The following is a 19,533-nucleotide window of genomic DNA, read 5'->3' as shown; positions in this document are numbered from 1 at the left end:
ACCCACTCCTCGGACACTGTGGTGGAAGGACGGCTGTCCCAGTATTACGAGGAGAGGGTCGGGATCACATCAGATCAATGGGTGTTTCAATTGATCCACGTCAGCTACGCCTTAGAGTTTTTCTCAGCTACCCATGGACGCCTTTCTGATGTGCTGTGCTTCTCCAAGCAAGTGGATGGCGGTAGAGGACACCCTGTTCAGATTGCTCAGTTTGCAGGCCATTGTTCAGGTATCGCTGGAGGAACAAGGGACTGGTCGTTACTCCATCTATTTTGTGGTACCAAAGAAGGAGGGAACGTTTCGACCCATTTTGGACCTTCAACACGTAAACCGCAGCCTGAAGTTACTGCGCTTTCCTATGGAGACTCTGCGCACTTCTTCCAGACCTGCTATGACAGGGCCCCATATTTTCGGACAGGGAAAATCACCTCTCTCTCACGACCTGGCCTTTGAGAGGCGACATTGACGACAAAAGGACCATTTGGAGCCGGTGTTTTCTACCCTGCTACGGGCTTGGCGGCCATCCACCTCTATGGCCTATGTCTGGATTTGGAAGGTTTTTGGGTTCTGGTGTACACAGCAGGGGATTGGTCTTACTACGGTGCCCATGCCCCATAATACTAGCCTTCTACAGTAGGGCCTTTCCAAGGGCTTAGCCTACAATTCCCTTCGAGTCAGGTGGTCTGTCTTGGATGTTTCAGGGACCGAATAGATGGCCGATCCTTAGCCTGTCACTCAGATGTGGCTCGCTTTCGGAAAAGGGTGAAGCATTTAAGGCCGCCTGTAAGGAAACTGTGTCCAGAGTGGTACTTGAATCTGGTCCTGCATGCCCTGGGCACACCACCCTTTGAGCCTGTGGGTCAAGCCTTCCTCAAGGACCTGACCCTGAAAATGACTTTCTTGGTGGCCATTTGTTTGGCTAGGCAAGTTTTGGAATTACAGGCTCTCTCCTGTAGGGATCCCTTTTTACGTATCTCGGCGGATGGCGTGTCTTTGCACATGGTGCCGTCCTTCCTACCCAAGGTAGTTTCGGGTTTTTATATCAATCAAGTGGTGGAACTTCTGGGCTTCTGAATTGGGCCTGAGCCTCTACTTCGGGAAGAGAACTCCACCTCTTGGTTGTTCGCAGGATCCTACTGCGGTATTTGAAGGTCACCAATTCCTTTCGAAAGTTGGACCATCTCTTGGCCTGTTTGGCGATTCCAAGAAAGAGGACAAAACGTCCAAAGCATCGCCATCCAGATGGTTGGAGGAAAAGATTTGTTCAGCTTACATTAGCAAGGATCGACAAATACTGGTGGGTTTGAAAGCTCACTCTACAGGGGCGCAAGCGATCTCTTGGACGGAATGGCAGCCTCTTTCTCCGGTGGAGATCTGCAGGGCAGCGGTATGGTTGTCCTTATTTACCAGGCATTACCGCTTGGATGTGCAAGCGCCGGAAGACTCCAATTTCGTGAAACAGGTTTTGAGAGCAGGTCTTTCGGGAACTTTGTGTGGCTTTGGTACATCCAACTGGTCTGAACTGATCTGGGTATGTCCAGGAAAGGAAAATTGGTTCTTACCTGCTAACTTTGTTCCTGTAATACCACAGATCAGTCCAGAGGCCCGCCCCATTTTTTTTACGGCCGAAAGCCTGACTGTCCTTTGGTTTTGGAGTTCGCCTTTTTAATGGCGTAAAGTTCGTGGTCAAATATAATTTTGGAGACATCTAGCTTGGGTATTGATTAATACTGAGGAGCTGCAGGTGGCTGCAGGAGCTGCAGGTGGCAGGTGGCACCCTTGGATAAGGCATTGCCTCAAAGTTTGTTCTCTGCCTCTATCTGCTGGTGGGAGTGCATAACCCACTGGTCTGGACTGATCTGTGGTATTACAGGAACAAAAATTAGCAGGTAAGAACCAATTTTCCTTTACATTTTATGGCCTTGGGTTGTTTTCAAACCACAGTGATTGTAGTTGGCAGAAAGGAGCAAACCAACTTCTCCAGATGTTTGCGCCAGTACAACAAGTGAGGTTAGGAATTATATCATGTTTCCTACTCGGAGCCAAAGGTGGCTGGACTTCAGCCAGGATTTCTTTTCTTTAGCTGGCCTTCCAAATATGATAGCTATCATAGGCCTGGATTTATCAAAATGCTCTAAATATTGCATGCGATAAGAAAAGGGCGTGTTTTATGATAATGGGATGTTTATCACAAAGTGCGCTATCTTAGTGCTTCGCATACTAGGGCCTTATAGCTAGTCCCTCTCCCTCTCCCTCTCCCTAGCAGCTTAAAGTGAAAACGCTGTTTGCGAAAACATCACAAAGTGCGATAAAGCCATATCGCACGGCTTAATGCAAATGAAAAAGGTGTAGTTAAAATCCGCGTTAAAGCTGTGCGATGAAGCCGGCCCACTTTGCCAGAAATCCTGCCCCAAACCCCTCCCCTTTTCCTAATTTGCATAGCGCCATGCATTATTGTATTTTCGCATGCAAAAACACCTTTAATGCATGCAAAAATGCCATATAGCACTTTGATAAATGACCCCCATAGATTGTACCCATATAGTGTTTTTCCCACCCAGTGAAGGGGGAGGATTCTCAACAGAAGCTCTTTCACTCCCTGAATGTGTAGGTGTGATTCGCATATGAGCATTCTGAATGTGGTGGCTGGCTACCCTGGGTCCTGCAATGACTTTCATATCCTGCATAACTCCTGCTCTTCCACCAGTTTGAGCATGGCATGTGTGGGCAAGGATATCTGCTGGGTAAGTACTTTTTAATGTTTCCTGCAGGCCTGCAAGTCAGTTTTCAAAGGGGAACTTCCTGTGGAGTTTCTTTTGAAAATCTAGTAGTGGGCTGCTGTTATGGGGATTCTTTACACCACGTGCTTTTCAGGTGGAAACATATACATGGGGATTTCAAAATGAAATCCCTGCGCGTGGTACTGCCCCTTTTCCCTATTTATGGGGGAGAGGAGGAGGAAGTTTCTAGGAAGATTTTTCCTCATAGATAAACGTCTGTTCACCCACTGAAAACCTTCTGAAAATTGCCCCCAAAAATGGTAAGTTGGAAATGTTATGTGGCAACTATAGACTCATGGCACTGCTAATCAGTAATAGGGAATGTTTGCTAAGATTTTAGCCATAAGGAATAATAACAAATGTACGGTTACATCAGACAGGATTCATACAGGGCACTGGCAGGCAGATATCCAACAATTTACAATGATTAATATAATACTTGTGGCATAAGGAAAAGATGAAAGCTTTGTGATTGATACTGTTTGGCACTGTTAGAACATCTTAATATGGGGAATAATTTTGTAAATTGGATCAGGGCCTTATATTGCCAACTTAAACCTAGCACAAATCTGAAGACTTCAGACCTTCAAAGATAAATGGCAGAGCTGTCCCCTTTGCTACTATTGTTCGCCTTAGCTATAGAGCCTTTTGCAGGCAAAATTTGTAATAATGAGATGATAAAGCTAGTGTCTGTAAGTAATTGTGTGCACAAAATATCCTTGTACACAGATGATAAAATGTTTTGCTGGAACATTTTATGCCTTTCTCTCATTTATTAAACAAAATACAGCAGCTCTTGGAAATAATAATTTTTATTTTGTTATACCGATTTTCATCAAAATTTCAAAGCGATATACAATAAAATAGCATATATCCCTCTCATAAAATTACACAGTATAAAGAATAAGCATAAAATTAGAAGACTTAAACCATTACTAACGACAAACGACTTCCGATCAGTATTACAAGCATTAATTTATTCGAGCACGGACTACTGTAATGCCCTGCTACTGGGATTACCCTACACCACAATAAGACCACTACAGGTATTACAAAACACAGCTGCAAGAATTCTAACTGGTAAAAGAGACCATATAGCCGAAACCCTATTTGAACGACACTGGCTACCCATTGAACAAAGAATTCAATATAAGACTCTATGCACCATACATAAATTAATACATGACGAAAAGGCAGAATGGCTGAACACAGCCCTTCGCGTACACGTCCCCAATAGAAACCTGAGATCAGCAAACAAAGCCCTGCTAACTATTCCCTCAGTAAAAACAGCCAAACTCAAGTAAGGGATAGGGCCCTATCCCTGGCAGGATCTATAATATGGAACACCATGCCTTCAGAAATCAGAATGCAAAGAGACATCAAAACGTTTAAAAACATGGCTATTTAAACAAGCATACCACAAAAAGAATGGAGAGTAGAATCCAGGGAAATGTAGGATGTGGTCAGCAGAACTCTCTCACACACACAAGCTTACTCAAATTGTGTTTATTTTATTCTTATTAGATTGAAACAACATAGGATGAGATTTAAGTGTGAATTTATCTTATAGCTGATATATTTAGAAGTAGACATGACTTATCACAACCACTAAGTAATATTTAATATGAAACTGTTACAGTATTTGTTGGTACCTGTTTGCTTAAATGTGTTATAATATATTAACTAAACGTATGTGCCTTATGGTGAACCGTTGTGATGGCAGCTTGCTTAACGACGGTATAGAAAAGATTTAAAATAAATAAATAATAAAACAGAATCCACAACTAGCATTAAAAAAAAAAAATACCATCAAAGACTTGTATAACAGCCAGGATTTCACCACATGAATTTCATAAAGTTACTTTCCAGAAGAATATCACATGGTAATGAGTTCCAAATTAGTGGGGCTTGATAATTGGAAAGTTCATTGACTTGTCCCTTCTAAGATTTCTTTAGGTGAAGGTAGCCTCAACAATTCCTTTTGAGATGATCTTAAAGTTCATGTAGATTTGTATGGTATCATAAATTCACCAGATAATCTTGCTTTCCTTTTGATAAAACTTTAAACATCAAACAGGACGCGAAAAGTATAGTAACACATGGTGCGAATGCAAATTTTTGAGGGGGCGGGATCAGGGGAGGAGTTTGGGCATGTTTTAGTTAAATTAGGGGCCATATCACGCCATGCTATCGCATGGTTTTAACACTGGAAATAACTACACCTTTTTCCCTGGCATTAAGCTGTGCGATATGTCCGAAATGGCCATAATGCAATTTGCGATAAATTTTTGGAATTGCATTTTGGCCATTTCTGGGCTTGGCGAGGGGTGGAGGAGTAGAGAGAGAGAGAGTGCGCCTCTGGGATGGGCCTCACTATTTGCACCTATTTATATCTCTGTAGGAGGGCCACCTGATAGGTGGGGTGTTAGTGGTGGTTTTGTACTATGTTCTCTCACGCTAGCTTGATGGTACCCTGTTATAGAGTCCATCAAGCTAGGGTGAGAGAACATAGTAGAAATTTCATCTTTGTGAGACTTTCCTCACTCCAAATGACGTCAAATCTTCACCAAGGTGTACTGTGCTGTTCGTACGTCTCACTCTTCATGCGAAACTGGCCCCTAAATGGAGGATGTGAAAAAATAGGGATTATCGCAGTGCGAGCTAAGTTTACTGTGCCATTCAATAATACCTGTGCAAAGTGGTAAGTTACTGCGTGGTGCGGTAACTTGAAATTTCTGTATACACACCCCCTTTTTGATAACGCATGTGTTAACATTTTTTGATGAATGATGGGGAGAGTCATTTAAAAATGATCCTAGATAAACCAGCTACCAATGAAGCTCCTTAAGCAACAGAGATACCTGATCAAATTTAGGGGCCCCCATAATCATCCTAGCTGCTGTATTTATTGTCTTCTATATACCTAAATATAAAGAATTGCAATAATTCATGATTGAACCTAGGGCACAAGATAGCATTGTCAAATCTGACTTACACATGTAAGGCTTAGGCTTAAGTTCCCATGTGATCCGCAAACTAAAAAAAAGATTTAGATAGACAAGATACTTGTTTTCATATAGATAAAGCATAATTGGTGTCCATCCCCAGAATTATTTTCACGTCAACAAGGGTATATTCACATTTTTCATATGGCATCTATGTGATGTTCAATTTATACTCCCAAACCAGATGGATACCGATTTTTGGGGATTTCATTTGTAACTTACAATGTAAACCGTTTTGATTTGTAACCTCTTACAAGAAATTCGGTATATAAAACTGTTAAATAAACTTATGATCATATAGCCAATTTTCTATTCTGTGTAAACTTTGACATCTCCAGTACTTGTATTAAATACTGCTAGCACTTACAAATCATCCGTGTAAACATAACTTAAACTTTGCTTCTGTACAGTTTTCAGAAGAGGAGCAAGAAACAGTTTTAAAAAGAAAAGGGGATAAAATGGAGCCCTGAGGAGCTCCACGTGTTACTTCCTTTGGCAATGAAACATTCCCCCAATCTACAAAAAATACAGTCCTTTGAAAAGGAACTAAATCAATTCAAGACAATTCCTGTGATTCTCATCTCTCGCAAACATGATAACAAAAGACCATATTATACTGTATCAAATGCTAAACTGATATCTATAGAAATTTAAAACCACATCGTTACCCTTATCAAAGTTCAGCCTCACCTCATTTGCCAAAGACAACAGAGCTGTTTCTATTCTAAACTTTTTACAAAAACCCGACTGCCTTGAATGAAGGGCATTTACTTTCTCTGCAGAATTATTAAATTGTGCAAATACTTCTTCCATAACCTTCATTTAAAAAAAAAAAAAAAGAATATTTGACACTGGGTGATAATTTTTAGGGTCTTTAGGATCTAATGATTTCCTTTTCAGAATCCGATGCACTAACAATAGTTTTAATGAAGTTGGAATCCAGCTATTATCCAAACTAGCATTGACCGTAGTCAGAGCAAGACCCAATTCTTTGTCCTTAATCAAAAAGGAGGGAATAGATCAAGATTAAAAGGTGATTTACTCATAGATATAAAACTTTTTCCATGCCTGTTATCACAACCACATTAGAGGCTTTCCAATTAGATTGACCCTCTAGTCCTCCATTATCATTCCCACACAAATTTTGGACAGTCAAACTGGAGGATTGTTTGTCTCATTGCAATAATTCTCATAGCCTTCACATTCTCAAGATCATCTAAAGGGGGCTGGGGGGGGGGGGAAGACTGTTAGATTTTTTTTTTTTTTATCTTTGTTGAAAAAAAAATTGCAAGCATTTTAGCTGAAAGTATTGAAGACATAAGAGGGAGACGTGGTCTGATAATCTGTCAAGTGGGCCACAATGTTGAACAACCACTTAGATCTATGGTCAGCAGTTTTTTAATAAACTCCCATTTAGCCTTCTTTACTTATCTCAGCCTTATAAAAGTTAATAGCTGCTTTACATGCCATAGAATTCTCTAGGAACCTATATTTATGCCATCTTCTTTCACAATGGTGAATCTGTTTTTAACACATGAAGCCATGCGTTATGATGATTAGAACATTTTACTTGCTTAGGGGAAGCTACCTTATCCATTACACCTCTTAGGATAGAATTCCATTCCTCAACTTGCTGGTCCAAGGAGAAATCTATAAATCCAGGTGGGAATTACTGTACCCTATCCATTAAAATAGACATGAATATTCTGAAAATACAACTAGTTTTCCCAACAATAGGCCGTGGTCAGGCATTAAATGTAGATTTAACTACAAAAGAAAGCAAGCCATGATGATCAGAACATAAAAGTTATGAAAGAAGAGCCAGTTAATTTAATATCGCACAATATTAAAAAAACAAATCTAATGTATGCCTCCCTCTGTGAATTGGGCTCACAACTTTATGTTCAGGTCAAGATCAGAAACAATATTTAAAAATTCCAAATCTGCAGAATTGCTTGGATTATCTACATGAACATTAAAATCTCCTAAAATAATTAGGTGACTGTTTCACCACACATTCGTCCAATAATTCCAAAGTCTCTACCAAGGAGGGCATAGATCTATCTGGAGGGTTATAAACTACCAATATCCAGAATGCAAAATCCAATTCTGCTTTAACAAAATTTCAATCCAAGTAAGCAGTCTTAATTCCACTTCTGCAAGTAAGAGAATTTGAAAAAACAGAGCAACACCCTTTCAGATCTATTTTTTTAAAAATGAGTAGTCTACATGATTAAGCTGATTGAAGGCAAAGGTTGTCTCTGTCTCTTAACCATGTTTCTGTAAGTGCAAGGTTGTAACTTAAACTCCGCAATCGATCATAATTCATGATTGAACCCAGGGCACAAGATAGCATTGTCCAATCTGACTTACACATGTAAGGCTTAGGCTTAAGTTCCCATATGATCTGCAAACTAAGAGAACAAACATTTGACAGCTCACAGTTAAATCCACAAAACCTGTCTTGGCAGTGTTCTCCATTACCCACAAGTACAGGATATAAAATAAATGACAGTCTTCGCTGCTTCCAGGATTGAAAGTTAACCTGGATAAATCAGAGGCTTAAGTGATTGGCATGTGTACTCATGTAGAAAAGGGATGGTGCCAGAGGTTAGGGTGGCTGGAAAAAACTAAGTGTGAGTTATATGTGGTAGAGTCCACCGTGGATATTCAAAGGGAAACGTCATAGATGTGGTGATAAAAACGTAATGTTTGTTCTTTTTTAGTAAGTTTGTGCTAGTTTAAAACTGAGCTTTCTAGCTCTTGTTTTAGATGGTATGTGAAGCTTTTTCTGATAACATTTGCTGAGATTTTATAATAATGGAAGCAAAGGTTCCAACTTGTGTAGTGAGTTTTGAGAAGATTTTTTTTCTTAATAAAAATTCTATATAGGGTTGATGAAAACCAATCAAGCCTGTTGGCCTGAATCTGTTTCATAAAAGCTCATTTTGCCCATATGTGAGAATGTAGGCGTCACAAAGCTTGTATGTTTATTGTACCACACAGTATTAGATTTGCGGTGGTTGAAGAAATTTTAATCTAATTTAGCATGCGTATTAGAAAAATCTGGCATGTATGAATGTGATGGGAAAACCAAGTACAGGTTTACCTTGAGATCCTAGAGCCAACTTTTGGTTAAGAGTTATGATTGAATCCTGTTAGTTCTGAAGAAATGAAAATATTTATTTAAAATCTGCCTGGTTTCTGTCATTCATTTATCTGTCATCACACTTTATTGTCAGATATGTAGAAAAGCAATAAGCTGTATATTGAAGGGGACTGGAATAGAGGCACGGTAGAGAACGCAAATTGCTCCTTTAGCCGCAGGAGCCATAGTAGACATACATGCTAGTGCATATTATATTTTTTTGGATGTGAAAGAGTCTGCATTCGGAAAAGATCGTGGGATTGATGCTGTACTTCTCGCCCTGCGAGACTATCTTCTGTGGGCTCCAGACATGTGTACTACCTCCTACCTGCTGCTGCTAGATGTCTCCATTGCACTCGGCATGGTGGCTTCAAGGAACAGTTTTGGAGTGGCTTAACTCTTTTTTTTTCTTATGGGAGACACAGCAAGTGCTTTTTAGGGGACTTTTGTTCAATATTTAGAGCTTTATCTTCCAATGTCTCTTGGGGCAATTTTAGCTCCCTTAGGGGTAGATTTTAAAAATTTGCGTGATCGCGTACTTTTGTTCGCACACCAGGCGCGAACAAAAGTACGCTGGATTTTATAAGATAGGCGCGTAGCCGCGCCTATCTTATAAAATTCGGGGTCGGCGCGCACAAGGGGGTGCACATTTGTGCAACCTGCGCGCGCCGAGCCCAGCACGCACTGCCTGTTCCCTCCCAGGCCGCTCCGAAATCAGAGCGGCCTGGGAGGGAACTTTCCTTCGCCCACCCCCCCCTTACATTTGTTGGCAGATTTAAGCCTGCTAAAAGCAGACGTAAATCTGCGTGCGCCAGCAGGCTGCTGGCGCGCCATCACCCGACCTGGGGGCTGGTCCGGAGGCCTCGACCACGCCCCCGGGCCGGCATCACACCCCCGAAACGCCACGTCATTTTGGGAACGCCCCCTCCCCGCCCCTTTTACGAAGCCCCGGGACTTATGCGCGTCCCGGGTCTCTGCGCGCCGGCGGCCTATGCAAAATAGGTGTGCCGGCGCGCACAGGGCATTTAAAATCCGCCCCTTATTGTTTTAATTTTTATCTAAAATTATGAAGTGATTTCATCAGGGGACTTTGTGTAAAGTTGCATTTATTTGCTGATGACATCCTGCTGCTTGTCTCAAGTGGTGAAATGTGTTTCTGTGGATAACATCAGTTCCTGCCTGTCTATTGTGTGGAACTGGGTTATTGCTAACAAACTAGAAAGGGCGCATGTGCAAACAGAAGGCTACTCTCCACTGGTAATTTCAACAATGCTGAAAGCATGAAATGCATCCACATCTCTCGCTTACATATTGGCTTGGCGCCTGTTTGAGAGTTTCTGTCTGGATCATCAATCCTACCCTGGAGGACAGACACATTGTGTGTTATAGATTTTATCCACAAAGGATTAAACAAGGGCCTAACCATAAACTCCTTGAAGGTGTAGGTGACTGCTATATCTTGCTATAGAGGGTCTGTCAAAGGACTGCAAGTGGTCGCATATCCAGACATCATCCAGTTCTTCAGAGGGGCTAAGCATATCCGATCCTCCTTCAGACCAGCGGTCCTGCAATGGAACTTCAGTTTAGTTCTCATGTTCCTAATGTGTCCTCTCTTTTTTTTTTTTTTTTTTTTTCTTTCATTCATCTTTAAAGGATATCTCTTTAAAACACCCTTTCTGGGGGCTATTTGATTAGCCAACATGTCTCAGAGCTACAGGCACTATCGTGTAGAGACTCCCTACTTAGTATTCTCACCAGATTTGATTACCTTTCATTCAGTCCCATGCTTTTTGCCCAATGTGATATCTCCCTTTCACCTAAATCAATCGGTGTCACATCCAGCTTTCAGAGATAGTGGGCCAGAGGTATAGCACTGGTCTCCAACTGTTGGCTGTCAGGCGCCTAATCTTAAGTTATCTAAAGGTGATGAAGTCCTTTTGAAAGAAGACAAAGTGTTCATACTGTATGGAGGACTGCAGAAGGGAGGAAACCTCCAAGGCAACCATAGCCAGATGACTTAGAGGCAATTTTGTTAGCCTGCCTACTCAGGAATAAGCAGGTGCCACCTGGGCTCCATTCGCATTCCACCAGAAAAGAGGTGACAGCTTGGGCAGATGACATTTGCAAGGCAGCCACTTAGTCCTCCCTGCACTCATGTTCCAAATATTACAGATGAAAACCAAGGCAGAGGAAGCCTTTGGCTTGGGCGTCCTTAGAGCAACACTGTCTTCTTCCCACCTGGACTAAGAGCAGCTTGGGTATCTTCCATGTTTAAGAACTAGGCTAGCAGGAGGATAAGAGAGGTGAAATTTAATCTTACCTATTAGTCCAGCTAGGCCAGTCCAAATCTCACCTGGAAATACAGTGCTGCCCAAATCTACTGTAGTCTAAAAGCTAGGCATTTTCTTGTCAGTCCCTATCCCCCTCTCAGGGGATTCCAGTTCCCTCCTACACCTCTCAGGAGAAGGTAAGGATAGAAGATATACAAAGAGAAAAAGCAGGCCACGTAAGCAGATAATGAATTGGGGACCCCCCCCCCCTTTTTTTTTTTTTCTCATTGTCTCATATCAAATTGGGATAGGGCAATTTGTCCCTGTGCTCTGACAGAAGGTTACTAGTTACTGCTTCAGACCACACCTTCCTTATAATTGAATGAGGAAAAAGGGAGTGTCTTGTTTCTGGCAGCTGTGGAGGGAGAATTATTTGAACATTTCTTTTATTTATGAGATTGCCTCCAAAATTTATATCTATGATTGGGATTTACAAAGTTGCTTTGACATATGAATTTGAAGATTTGCTCCATTTTGAGAGACTGTAAGGTTTGCTCTGTGGTGTTCCATGATAGACATATGGGATTGAATTGGCATCTTTTAATTATTTGTAATTTGTATATACAGTGAGTACAAAAATGTATTTTTTTATTTGTCTTAAATGTAATACTTAGTAACTTCATTATGTGTCCCCTAGTCTTTGTACTTTCTGAAACTAGTAAATAACCAATTTATATTTACCTGTTCTACTCCACTCATTATTTTATAGACCTCTGTCATATTCTCCTTCAGCCATCTCTTTAGTATTATCATTCCATCCCCTTTATCATTTTGGTCACCCTTTTCTTTACCTTTTCTAATTCTGCTTCTTTTTTTTTTTTTTTTTAATGCAGTGACCAGAATTGCACACAGTTGCACCATGGAGTGATAGAGGCATTATGATATTCTCTGTTTTATTCTCCATTCCTTTCCTAATAATTCCTAGCATTATATTTGCTTTCTAGGGTGCTGCCACATGCTGAGCAGAGGATTTCAGCATATTATCCACAATCAACCTTTTTCGGGGTGGTGACTCCCAATGTGGAACCCTGCATTGTGAAGCTATAATTTGAGTTGCTCTTCCCTATATGCATCACTATGCACTTCACATTAAATGTCCTCTGCTATTTCAATGCCCAGTCTCCCAGTCTTGTAAGGTCCTCTTGCAGTTTCTCACAATCCTCTTGTGATTTAACAACTTTGAATAATCTTATTTCATCAGCAAATTTGATCATCTCACTCGTTCCCATCTCTAGATCATTTATAAATATATTAAAAAGCGGTGGTTCAATTTTGGCTCCCTGTGGCACTCCACTGTTTACCCTTCTTCATTAAGAAAATTGATCATTTATCACTACTTTGTTTTCTATTATTTAACCAGTTCTCAATCCACAATAGCTCATTGCCTACTATCCTATGACTTTTCCATTTCATCAAGAGTGTCTCATGAAGTACTTGATCAGATGCTTTCTGAAGATTCAGGGACATTGTATCAACTGTATCAGTTGTAATCCACTGCAAACTATGGATGCATTGCAGGATATAAATTTTTACAAATAAACTGGATCACCTTTATCCAAATGTTTATTCATGCTTTCAAAAAATGTAGCAGATTGAGAAAAGACTCTCCTTGGGTAAATCCATTTTGGCATTATCCCATTAAACTGTCTTATCTATATGTTCAGTAATTTTGTGCTTTTATAATAGTTTCAATCATTTTTCCTGGCACTGGGGTCAGGCTCACTGGTCTGTAGTTTCCTGGATTAACCCTGGAACCCTTTTTTAAAAACTGGTATTACGGGGGGGTCACATGATGATGTCCTTGAGCTCGGCTTTGATTAATTTTATTAATATTCTGGAATCCTGCTGCATTTATTTGAAAGAAAACAGGACTGTAGAATATATAAAAAGTCAATACCAGCTATGTGGGCTGAGAAATTCACAAGAAAGCAGAGAGCTGCTGCAAAATCTGGAACGGAGAAGGAGACCCCGTCAGAGGACTCGAATACGGAGAATAAAGGGCCTGCACTACTGGTTCCACAAGATCAAATAGGTGCACTGCAGAAAACTTTTGAGAGCTTCTCTAGAAAGCTATTGGAAGTTTATAAATTCTAAGATAGCAGTGGTAGTAGAAAAGGTGGCCGCCTTGGTGGTGTTTGTCCAGGAAAATGCCACCTGCATAAATGAAGTTGCAAACAGAACGAAGGAGGTAGAGATGGTTCAAACTCAAATCTGTGCAAAAGTAGATGCTCTGGACAAAAAATATTCCATATTGGCCAAGAAACTGGATGACATTGAAAACAGGGAAAGTTGTAAAAAAATGTGCGAATAGTAGTGGATCTCTGGGGACATTGGGGGGGGAGAGACCCAGTGGCATTTTTTTAAAAGTAGATCCCGGAGATCCTCAAAATGGAGACGAAGAAGGGTATAGTAAAAAATCGAGAGTGATTCGGGCCTTGGTGCCTCCTCCAGCACCAGGGGGGGAAGGGAGGCCTAGAGCCAGTCCTCCATTCAATTTCACTACTTCCTGGATAAAGCCAGGTCATGTTGGCGGCCAGTCAGAAGAAAGAATTTATATATATAATAGGCATGGCTTTTATATATTCCAGGTCTTCTCTCAGTTGGCTCAGAAAAGGAGAGTAGAATTTTAGGAGATAAAGAGAATGCTACGAATGAAGGGCCTACAGCATGCCCTTTTATACCATACACGTCTGAAAGTGATGGTCAGATCCAAATCGGATTTCTTAGAGTCTATGGAAGCTGCAAAAAATTTCTTAGCGATCACAATGCAAAAGGGCCAAAGAAGGACTGAGCAACGCGGCAAGTGGTTAAACTATGGACGCAGTTTGCGCGGGAGACATACAGGCAAGCTGAGGGAGGCAAGACAGTAAAGAGCAAAAACAGAACTCGGTGGACTGCTGAGACATGAACAACCCCCTTCTATATTTTATGTAAGGCCAAATGGACTAAGAAAGCTTCTGAGTCTAGTATTGATTTTATTTTTTATTTCGATTGTTGTTTTGTACAGTGGTGTGTGTGGGACTTTTTTTTTTTTTTTTTAGAGGATGTCACAAGACCAGATAAGATACTGACGCAAAGGCAGATGAGTGCTGGAAAGGAGAAGAACACTGATGTGGGCCACTCTTGTAAGCCATTGCTTTGTGTTGTTTTTTTGTTTTTAATCAGCCAAAGTATTCTTTTTTTGTAATTAAAGATTTTTATTGGAAGTCAGTAAGCATCATAATGAATTAAAAGTATACAACCATAATACTGTTCATGACTCTAATTTTCATAGAAATCAGCAAGTAACCCCCCTCCCCAGTCCCCCCACCTGCAGTCACTATCTGCAAAGGAGTATCACGCCAACTGGGTCACATGAAATAAAAACCAAAACCCCAAAGTAGCACATTTATCCTGAATAAATGCTGACATCTAAACACAAGAAACATTATGCACTATTAACATGTATAATTATACTGTCGACATTTAAAGAAAAGGGAAAGAAGGAAGAAAGGAGTACAGACCCAAAAGACCCGGCAGAGTATTGATAAAATGAGCAAAGCAATTCCCGCTACGAAGGTATAAATGCTAACACACGCTATCAAATTTACTTCCTCATTTACACAGAATAATCCCTGGTGCCCATATCCTAGTAGCGCTCAGAAAGGAAATCCATAACCGAAAATTAACAGAGGCTATAGACCTAGAATTACAAAATGAACCAAAGAAGGTTATAGGTTAGATTCCTCCCATTTCAAAAAAGGACCCCATGTTTTTTGATACGACGCTGTGCGTTTATGCAAGGCAGCTGAGATAAATGTCATCCTACGGTAAAAGTGTACTCTTTGTTGTACCTTTTTGTATGGAGGGAATGTCAGGGCTTTTCCAACTCAGTGTGATTTCACATCTAGCTGCAATAAAAACTTATTGGCAAAATCGCTGTTGAAATTTCCCCAGGGATTGAAATGGAATATTAAGGAGAATTAAACCCATGTCACATAAATCTCCTACTCCTAATATCTCTTCTAGCCATGTGACCACCACGGCCCAAAGCAAGGAGATCTTTTTGCACCCCCACCATATATGAATAAAGGTGCCCACTTCGCCACATCCTCTACTCGTTGATGTGGAAAGGACACCTGTAGATTCACTTGCTTAAAAGCTTTTCTAGCTTCTTGCAGGTTTTTAACCTTATAGGACACTCCACGGTGAAGGAAAGGCCAAACGGAAATGTCCATTGGTAACACATATTACCCTCTCGCAGCGCAGCTGTAACCACTTTTAAATCATAGCACTTGCGTAGCGTAGTAGGAGCAAGATCATTGAATATCATTATTTTATGGCATTCCCACTGCCAGTCCTGTTGTTGCCTGGCTGCTGTATAAATTTGCTCCTTAGTGGCATAGCTATGCAGGCAGATTTCTATATCTTGCGCCTTGCCTGCAACCCGAGGCCCCAAGGACATATGTGCCCTCTCTATTTTTATTTCTTCTGAAGCGTTCTTCTGCTCAGCGTTCACTGGAGAGGAGGCTGATGCAGTTGAGAACTTACATATTGCCGCCAATACTGTAAAACAGTTATTGTACTCCGTTGTCTCCGGTACATCTTGTATCCTCAGATTACATAGTCTCACACAATTTTCCAAGTCTTCCATCTTTTCTGCCAAGGTTTCTTGCTCCGCTCGCAGGTTTTGCTGAAAGTTCTCAACCTGCTTTATGGAATCCTCCTGGCCCTCCAATCACACGCCAGGTCATCAATGTGTGCTCCCAGGGCCGCCAGGTCCTCTCGAATTTTGGATATAGATGATAATAGGTGTGTAAGCACCTTATCTTCCAAAAATAAGCACTAAACAGGCACAGATGGCAGAGGTTCAAGTAGATTCTTGTAGGGCGGCAGAGAGCTCTCGGGTTAGGCAGCAATTCTCATTGGTGACGTCAGCACGCCCCTGACCCACAGTATTCTTATTGGCTGGATGTGGGGACAGTTCTGTTGCATAGAATTGGTGATTACACGTTTTCAGCTATCGATAGCACAAGAGCAATGTGGGGGATACAAGTTGGTAAACAGCGGTGCTGACATCCAACCCCAGATAATGAAACACAAATTTTCACACAGCATGCACTGGCTATCAGAATGTCATTTATATGTTTTTAGTTGAGGTTTTTTTTTTAGTTTGAATGCTGTCGTGGATGGGGGTGTCCTCCCCTGTAAAGAGATCCTGAATCCTGCAATTTTTGAAAAGTCAAGGGGCTTCTATAGCATTTTTTTTACAAGAGACCCGCTTGTTTGCTAAAGAGCAAGAAAAATTGAACAGAATGTGGGTAGGACAATTGTGTGCGGAGTCTTATTCTTCACATTGTCAAGAGGTGGCCTTTCTGGTGCATAAAACTCTCCCATTCCAGGTCTGTCAAGCCCAATGTGATCCAGAGGGCTTCTTTGTGATAATAGAAGGTAATTTGTTTGGTAGAATGATGACACTGGTGGCGGTGTATGATCCTAACCGTTGCCACGTTGAATTTTATAATAAACTGCGAGAAGTCCTGCTGAATTTTGTCACCTTGGGGCTGTGTATGGGAGGAGATTGGAATCTTATGCGTGGATCCGTTGAAGGACAGATTGTGAACTGGTGGAAGGGATATGAAGATAATGGAGGTGTTCTCAGTATGATACAAATGTTTGGGTTGGTAGATGTTTGGAGAGAGAGAAATCCAAATGCCAGGGACTATACCTTTTTTCTTTCCTAGACATCAAACGCATAGCCGCATAGATTATTTTTTATGCAATACTCCATTGGCATCTGGACTCCAATATTTTAACTAGCACATTATCAGATCATTATGCTATCTCAATTACTCTCAGCAGGTCCCAGGTTTTTTTAAACCTTGGTGATTGAATACTTCCTTTCTGGGTGGAGAAATATTTAAGGACAAGATTAGGAAGGTTATTCAGGATTTTGATCTGCATAACCCACCTGAGCAGTTTAATCCCACTCATGGGAGGTGCTTAAAGCAGTGGTACTGGGGGCAATGATTTCCGATGCTAGCTATGTTAACCATCAGAGAAATCAGAGGCACGTGAATCTAGAGACTAAAATAGGAACTTTGGCAAAAACACACAAATTAATTGGGACTAGGAAGACATATACCCAGCTTACCCTGGCTATGAATTGAAATGGCTGCAGATCTCAGTAACAGAGAAGGCGTTGCATTTTTCAAAACAAAGATACTAAGAACAGGGGAACAAGGCAGGCTCATTAATAGTGAAATTCTCGAAACTCAAGCCAGATGGCTTATCTGTTTATGGATTTGGGGATGAATGGGGAACATCAAATACTGCAGGAGATAAGTAAGATATTTGCATCCAATTTCTCTAATTTTTATAAGGAACAATTGATCCCAGCAGAGGAAACAGAAAAACATAGACATTTATGGCAGAAAAGGACCAATGGTCCATCCAGTCTGCCCAGCAAGCTTCCCATGGTAGAATCTGCCATGCTGTGCAGGTTACCCCATGTATCAGTCAGTTTTGCTTGACACATGGGGGTAACCTGCACAGCATGGCAGATACTGGGCAGATTGGATGGACCATTGGTCCTTTTCTGCCATAATTTCTATGTTTCCTCCGCTGGGATCAATTGTTCCTTATAAAAATTAGAGAAATTGGATGCAAATATCTTACTTATCTCCTGTGGTAGGGGTTTGCTGCATATGTCGGCACAGGATGCAGAAATTTTAATAACGCCTATTACTCCCGATGAAACATGAAAACATTGGTGGGAGGGAAATGTCCGGGTCCCCATGGGTTCACTGTTGAGTGCTACAAATGTTTTGTAGAGGTGATGGCACCCTGCTTGAATGACCTCTATAACTATCTGAGGACTTCTGAGCCAAAGGTGGGGAAATTGACAGAGGCCCTTATTAATGATGGATTGTAGATTAGATTATGTTCAATGTCAAGACTTTTTTATAAACCATCCCAACAACTACGATCAATGGATAAATGCATTCTTGAAGTACCCACAATAAAGACAGCAAGACTGTATCTGACCCCTAAGCGAGCATTCTCAGTCACTGGTCTGGTTTTATGGAACTCTTTTTACCAGAAGACATCTGTCTTATATCAAACACCAAAGAATTTTAAAAAGCACTAAAAACATGTATCTGTATTATTGCCTACAATACACTTTTATTTAACCTATGCTTATCTTATGTTATTTTTAATGGCGTTTATTCTATGGTTTGTCTTTGTATACCATTTTTACCTTATTTATTTCTTTGTTTATTCTTTTATTTGAATTTCATGTATGTAATCGAATTGTAAACCTCATAGATCAATTATCCAATTGTATAAGTGGTATTATAAGAACTTTTAAATAAATAAATCGGCACTTTTCTTTTTCCTTCCCTTTCCTTTCCCCCAACACCCCCAGCTTCCTATCAGATTCAGCTGCCCCTTCTAGCAGCACTTACCTGATGCTGCTTCTTTCTCCTTTGCCTATTTCCCTCTGTAATGGGAACTGCTTGGGGCCAGCAGGACTTGTGAGCCTACAGGGCACAGTGCAGTTTCAGTTGCAGAGCTGGCAGAGGGGAAAGCAGAAGCAGCAGTACCTAAGCACTGCTCTCTGACTACCCCTGCTGACAAGAGGATATCCTGCAGGCCAGCTGTTGTAGCGGAAAGAGAAACCGAAGATTGCCAAGGCACATCAGAGATACAACTATGGCACATTAGTGTGCTGTGGCACACTGGTTGGGAAACACTGATCTAATGGTCCAGCTGACTCCCTTGCAGGCTTTTTGCTTCAAAAATACCTGAAAAGTTTTTATTACAGCTTTTTGCTTCCACAGCAAGCTTCTTTTCAAATTCTTTCTTCGCCTTCCTTATCAGTGCTTGGCATCCAACTTACCAGTGCTCATGCTGTTTCCTGTTTTCTTCATTCAGATCCATTTTCCATTTCTTGAAAGATGTTCTTTTGAGTAGAATACCCTCACTCAATTTTTAACCATTCCGGCAATCGTTTGGCCTTCCTTCTACCTTTCATTTAATGTGTAGAATATATCTGGTCTGGGCTTCCAGGATGGTATTTTAAACAATGTCCATGTCTGATGTAAACTCTTAACTTTTGCAATTTCTCCTTTCAGTTCTTTCCTAGTCTCCCTTTTTGAAAATTAAATGCTATCGCAGCAGATTTCCATAGTGTTCTTCCTCCACTTATCAACAGGTCAGATTTAGGATTCAGGTGCCCATAGAGGATGGGAGACCATGGAGATACGATAGTGGGTAAAGTCCCTCTA

The 19,533-nt window shown here is 41.0% G+C and overlaps 1 protein-coding gene across 2 annotated transcripts in view; it reads left to right on the top strand.

Moving 5' to 3' along the window:
- LOC115091101 (sortilin-like) overlaps window positions 1-19,533 on the top strand; it is a 109,202-nt gene that overhangs the window by 13,691 nt on the left and 75,978 nt on the right. Inside the window, exon 2 of one of the 2 annotated variants that reach the window (XM_029600996.1) lies at window positions 2,612-2,744. The exons of the other annotated variant lie outside the window; for it this stretch is intronic. Within the exon in view, the coding sequence (XP_029456856.1) occupies window positions 2,625-2,744 (120 nt within the window). The 5' untranslated portion in view covers window positions 2,612-2,624. The remainder of the gene's footprint in view (window positions 1-2,611; window positions 2,745-19,533) is intronic. 2 annotated transcript variants of the gene reach the window in all.

The sequence above is a fragment of the Rhinatrema bivittatum genome, chromosome 4 (assembly GCF_901001135.1).
Source record: "Rhinatrema bivittatum chromosome 4, aRhiBiv1.1, whole genome shotgun sequence".
Taxonomy (NCBI): domain Eukaryota; kingdom Metazoa; phylum Chordata; class Amphibia; order Gymnophiona; family Rhinatrematidae; genus Rhinatrema; species Rhinatrema bivittatum.
This window is presented reverse-complemented; position numbering and strand designations above follow the sequence as displayed.